This window comes from Salvelinus sp. IW2-2015, unplaced genomic scaffold (assembly GCF_002910315.2).
Source record: "Salvelinus sp. IW2-2015 unplaced genomic scaffold, ASM291031v2 Un_scaffold1936, whole genome shotgun sequence".
In the NCBI taxonomy this organism is placed as follows: domain Eukaryota; kingdom Metazoa; phylum Chordata; class Actinopteri; order Salmoniformes; family Salmonidae; genus Salvelinus; species Salvelinus sp. IW2-2015.
In genome coordinates, this window is record NW_019943293.1 from 34,744 (window position 1) to 41,337 (window position 6,594).

Genomic DNA, 6,594 nt, shown 5'->3' on the forward strand with positions numbered 1-6,594 from the left:
TCCAATAGATGAAGGGTATAATAGGTCATACTCGACAGCTAAATCTGTTTTGAATCAAGCTCTCTTCATGTAGAGCTGATACTTGATGTGTAGTCACCTCAAATCATTCACTCACTAGTTCGTACAGTCAGTTGTTCATAAAGTCACTCGTTTGTAAAGTTTTGTTCACCAAAAAAAGTGCCTCTTCATTAGAAGACATACATTGTAGTGTACAGTTTTTTTTTTCATCCGTCAAGACAAAACAAACACTACCTAATGAGTTGCATATTGAAATACTAAACATAAACATTACAAAACTTAACTCTTTAGTTCACGTTTATCGATAGGGATAGTGTACATTTGTACTGACAATAAAACAGATGACGTGTGAGAGCTTTGTGGTTTCATTTCCTTTAAGTCATGTCATAGAAGTTGCATTATTTACATAGTATCAACTGCAGACAATTGTGATTGGAATATTGTCCATGGTGCATAATGTGGAAGGACATCTTTATATTGTACATTGTAGAAAAATAGTGAAGAAGACAAAACTATGAAATAACACATGTGGAATCATGTAGTAACCAAAAAAGTGTTAAAGAAATCACCCCCCAAAAAATTACAAATCAAAATATATTTTAGATTTGAGATTCTTCAAAGAAGTGACCCTTTGCCTTGATGACATATATATATATATATATATTTACTATTTTCTACATTGTAGAATAATAGTGAAGACGACAAAACTATGAAATAACACGTTTTAAAGTTTCTTCAAGTGCAGTCGCAAAAAACCATCAAGCGCTATGATGAAACTGGCTCTCATGAGGACCGCCACAGGAAAGGAAGATCCAGAGTTACCTCTGAAAAAGATACGTTCATTAGAGTTACCAGCCTCAGAAATTGCCGCACAAATAAATGCTTCCCAGAATTCAAGTAACAGACACATCTCAACATCAACTGCTCAGAGGAGACTGTGTGAATCAGGCCTTCATGGTTGAAATGAGTGGAGGAAAAGCAGCCAACAAGTGCTCAGCATATGTGGGAACTCCTTCAAGACTGATGGGAAAGCATTCCAGGTGAAGCTGGTTGAGAGAATGCCAAGCGTGTGCAAAGCTGTCATCAAGGCAAAGGGTGGTTACTTTGAAAATTCTCAAATATAAAATATATTTTGATTTGTTTAACACTTTTTTGGTTACTACATGATTCCATATGTGTTATTTCATAGTTTTGAAGTGTTCACTATTATTCTACAATGTAGAAAATAGTAAAAACAAAAACCCTTGAGTGAGTAGGTGTGTCCAAACTTTTGACTGGTACTGTACATACTGTACTTACTGAGATATTTTATGAATACAGGCCCTGGTCCAGTCACTGTACTGAGATCAGCAGTTAGCTGTGAACTGGTAACGTGTGTATCTGTTTCTTTTGGTTGTACTCCATGCGTCCCTTCCTGAACCCCAGCTCCTCTCGCTCCATCCACGTCTCCTGACTGAAGTCTGGGAAGAAGAAACTGATCTCTCTCTGTGCCGATTCCACCGAATCTGGAAACGGGAAGAATTTAACATTCCTTTATAAAGAAGACTTTAAATTAGCCCAAGTTTGGGAAATTACTTTGGCATGTTATGTTTCACGAGATTATTACACAACATCAAGAGTTAAAGGGTTTATGGAAATTAATATTAGTAGAATCAAATAAATCTTTAAAATGACATTGATGTTATTAAAGTTATGGCATACAGTTTATGGTCAGGAGTCCCAACCACCAGCACCAGCCAGAATATGAAGATAAAGTTGTATATGGGCTGCGATGCTTACACCCCCCAAAGTATTGTAGACTACAAATCAGTAGAGGAGATTACTCAAAGGATTCTGGTTGTCTAATACAAAACCTATATGTGATACCTATCATACACATGTACCAGAGAACCTTCATCTACAGATCAGTTCACTGCTGTTCCCCTGAACATCATCCATGTTTCTATTTGTTCAGCGTGGCAGGAAAGGCCCTACTCTGTAACAACAACTACATCCTACAATCTTCTATTAGAAAAACGGTGCTCAGTGTAGAGAGCATGAAGCCATATGTGTAGATAATACCAGGATAGAGGAAAACCCTCACGTCCCTGGGGGCCTTACCCGAGCCGAGAGCCCTGGAAGAGCCCTTACCAGAGCCCTGGGGGCCTTACCAGAGCCCTGGGGGCCTTACCAGAGCCCTGGGGGACTTACCAGAGCCCTGGGGGACTTACCAGAGCCCTGGGGGACTTAACAGAGCCGAGAGCCCTGGGGGACTTACCAGAGTCCTGGGGGCCTGAACAGAAGCCCTGGGCCTTACCAGAGCCCTGGGGTACTTACCAGAGCCCTGGGGTACTTACCAGAGCCCTGGGGGACTTACCAGAGCCCTGGGGGACTTACCAGAGCCGTGTGTGGTATTCCTGGTGTCAGTGAGTCCGTACTGGGCTCTGATGGTTAAGGGAGAGGTATAGCGTGCCCTGAACACCTTGGTAGGACCCATCAGTTCTCTCCAGTGGGTTATGGCGTCCTCTCTAGCCAGGACGTAGGCCCGCATCGGACCACTGAATCACAACAGAGAAATGGGGCAAAAGTTTAAAACTAGGGAGCCTTTTGACAAAGAGTTCCTTCCACTCAATCTGTGTGAGGTAGGATACACCAGCACAAGAGTATCACCTTTAAAATACACAGCCAGTGATGGCCTCAAATTATATCTGCTTTGTAAATAGAATTGGGACTACAGGTCAAAATGCAGTGTTTGGTTAAAATGTTCATATGATGAAAACATGGTAAAAGACCAGATCCACTCAGAGACATCCTACTCAAAGACACACCCCCACCCCCCCGGATACACAGTAGCACAACGGGTGGTAAAAGACAACCCACCCCACAGAAGGAAAAGACAGTCTAACCTAAAAAATAAATAAAACCTTGAACGTTAAAACAAAACTCTACTTCAAGCTGTGATGTAACACCAACACTCATTTATGTATTCTTTCAGGAGTTCAGAACGAGAAAGAAAATAAAATAACAACATGGCCGGCCCCCCAGGATCGGTTACCGCAGCAACCACCAACCGTCGCACACAGGTTTGTGTCCTAAATGGAACACTATTCCCCATGTAGTGCACTAAACTTAAGCGGCTTAAACCAGACTCTGGTCAAAAGTAGTACACTGCATAGGGAATAGGGTGCCATTTGGAGCCAATGGCGCGGAAGAACCCCTTTAGAAGCCAGAAGGGTGCCCTGCATGGGGGGGGTCTATAAATGAGCTACGTCCTCCTCGGCTCCTAGCGTCCTCCTCGGCGCCCAAGCCCCGTTATGAATGAGCTGACGACAACAGGCACCCCTCACAGAGCTGCCTCAAAGACTGGATGGATAGAAGTGGTTCGTATGGCTGGATGGAGAGAAGTGGTTCATATGGGGCTCTCAGGGGAGAGAAATCGGACCTCAAGTGATGTASTCTTTTATTGTGGGATGTCTCAACCGATACTTTTCTATCCACATGCATGTAAGCAGCAGGGGGCCGGATTCACAAAACATTACGTACCAAAAATGCTAAGAAGCTGCTTAAGAAAAAAATTAKGTTTATAAGATAGTTCATAAATTATTATTCTGTTTTTATGACTATTGTTATTTTAATAACTTTTGTAATCAATACAGTTAGGTATTTTTAAAATGCTCACCTCCTGGGCCCAGTCTGCACAAGAGAAGGGTTTAGCTGTCTTAAAGTTAAGTACATTTCCAATAACTTTGTTCTTAGGAAGAAACTTAAGAAAAACCMAAAGAACATTTCCAGTAACTTTATTGAGGAATAGCAACTTTGCTTAACTTTCTTCTTAAGTCTATTATCTCCCTCACTAGCTTTAAGCACCAGCTGTSKGAGCAGCTCATAGATTACTGCACCTGTACARAGCCCATCTATAATTTAGCCCAAACAACTACCTCTTTCCCTACTGTATTTATTTATTTTGCTCCTTTGCACCCCATTATTTKTATCTCTACTTTGCACATTCTTCCACTGCAAATCTACCATTCCAGTGTTTTACTTGCTATATTGTATTTACTTCGCCACCATGGCCTTTTTTTGCCTTCACCTCCCTTAACTCACCTCACTTGCTCACATTGTATATAGATTTATTTTCTTACTGTATTATTGACTGTATGTTTGTTTTATTCCATGTGTAACTCTGTGTTGTTGTTTGTGTCGAACTGCTTTGCTTTATCTTGGCCAGGTCGCAATTGTAAATGAGAACGTGTTCTCAACTTGCTTACCTGGTTAAATAAAGGTGAAATAAATAGTTAAGGGGGAAAAAATGGCAGTTAAGAAGATATTTCTTCTTAATTGTATTTAACCAGGTAAGTCAGTTAAGAACAAATTCTTATTTTCAATGACGGCCTAGGAACAGTGGGCAGAACAACAGATTTTTACCTTGTCAGCTCGGGGATTCGATCTAGCAACCTTTTGGTTACTGGCCCAACGCTCTAACCACTAGGCTACCTGCTGACCCAAGAAGGTATCCTTAAGGATTTGTGAATCCGGCACCAGTACTTGAGTTTCCATGCGATCGCATCTCAGCAGTAWGAATGTGACAAAGGCCACGTTTACACAGGCAGCCCAATTCTGATTCTCTTTCCACTAATTGATCTGTTGACCAATCAGATCWACTCTTTTGCCAATAATTGGGCAAAATATCAGAAGTGGGCAAAGATACGCCATCGAGTCTAAGTTACATACTGTGTTTAGTTGTCAAGATGCTTTTGTCTTCACATTCAACAGCACTTACATCACATTATAGCGGGAGATAAAGGTGTGTATGTGACCAATACAATTTGATTTGATAAAGGTAAGTTATACAATGAATATGAGTCAGAGGCTTGCGTCCCGAACGGCAGCCTATTCCCTACATAGTACACTACTTTAGTCCAAATAGGGTGCAATTTGGGACACACTTTAAAGTTATGGAAGCTACATTAAAAAGTGTGGGGAGAAATGACTTGAAGCTTACCTGGACATGAACTCAACCAGTCTTTGGTAGAAGAACCGTCCTGAAAGATGAGACAAAACACACAAAGACGCATCAAAGATATATGGTGGTTCTATGTGGTGATACGAGGTGGTTCTATGTGGTGATACGAGGTGGTTCTATGTGGTGATACGAGGTGGTTCTATGTGGTGATACATTTCCTATGACGGTGCCACGCTTGAAAGTCACTAGCTCTTCAGAAGGCGCAACATCTATCGCCAATGTTTCTCTGTGGAGACGCATTGCCATGGCTGTGGTTCTGGATAGTTATACAACTGTCAGCATGGCGTGGCAAAGAGACCAGTGAAAACCCAGAATGATTCATCCAGCTCTCTTGGTCTGAATACTTATGTAAATAAGGTGTTTTGGTTTTGATTTTTAAATCATATTAGCTAACATTTCTAAAAAACTGTTTTCCGCTTTTTCTTTATGGTATGTGTTGTAGATTGATTGAGATTTTTATATTTTTATCCATGTTAGAATAGGCTTAACTTAACATAAGCTGGAAAAAGACAAGGGTCTGAATACTTCTGAATGCCACCTATAATATAATAGATTATCTTGATCAAATGTTTACTTGTTTTTTCCCTCATTTAAAGAATCTAGCAAATGCCTTATATAATAATAACCATTAGCAGACTTTTTAAATAAAAATATTAGCCGAAGCGAGTACAGTACTTTTTAAACTTTTACCTTTTATTTAAACTAGGCAAGTCACTTTAAACAGTGGGTTAACTGCCTTGTTCAGGGCAGAAAGACAGATTTTACCTTGTCAGCTCAGGGATTCGATCTCTTGCAAACCTTTGCGTTACTAGTCCAACCTCTAACCACTAGGCTACCTGCAGCCCCCAAATGCATAGCTACATGTTTCCATGGGCGACAAGCGCCATGCTCTACAACCACCACATAGAACCACCTCTATCGCCACATAGAACCACCTCGTATCACCAAAATAGAACCCACTCGTATCACCACATAGAACCACCTCGTTATCGCCACATAGAACCACCTCGTAGTCACCACATAGAACCACCTCGTATCACCACATAGGAACCCACCTCATATCACCACCACTAGAACCACCTCGTATCACCACATAGAACCAACCACATTAGAACCACCTTGTATCACCACATAGAACCACCTCGTATCGCCACAAGAACCACCTCTCTATCACCACATAGAACCACCTCGTATCACCACATAGAACCACCTTTATCACCACATAGAACCACCTCGTATCACACGTAGAACCACCTCGTATCGCCACATAGAACCACTCGTACACCACATAGAACCACCTCGTATCACCACATAGAACCACCTCGTATCGCCACATAGAACCACCTCGTATCGCCACATAGAACCACCTTCGTATCCGCCACATAGAACCACCTCAAACATCACCACATAGAACCACCTCGTATCGCACCACATAGACCACCCCATCGCCACCATAGAACCACCCTCGTATATCTCGCCACATAAACCACCTCGTATCGCCACCATCAAAGAACCACCTCGTATCGCCACATAGAACCAAACCTCGTATCGCCACATAGAACCACCTCGTATCG

The 6,594-nt window shown here is 41.7% G+C and overlaps 1 protein-coding gene across 3 annotated transcripts in view; it reads right to left on the minus strand.

Annotated features, from left to right (window-relative positions):
• Positions 1 to 296: 296 nt before the first annotated feature.
• Positions 297 to 6,594, minus strand: part of nme6 (NME/NM23 nucleoside diphosphate kinase 6) — a 15,188-nt gene continuing 8,890 nt past the window's right edge. For all 3 annotated transcript variants that reach the window (XM_024139868.2, XM_024139867.2, XM_024139869.2), the window contains exons 4-6: positions 5,000 to 5,039; positions 2,395 to 2,555; positions 297 to 1,523 (exon numbers count right to left, since the gene is read on the minus strand). In XM_024139868.2, the coding sequence (XP_023995636.1) occupies positions 1,372 to 1,523; positions 2,395 to 2,555; positions 5,000 to 5,039 (353 nt within the window). In that variant the 3' untranslated portion in view covers positions 297 to 1,371. The remainder of the gene's footprint in view (positions 1,524 to 2,394; positions 2,556 to 4,999; positions 5,040 to 6,594) is intronic.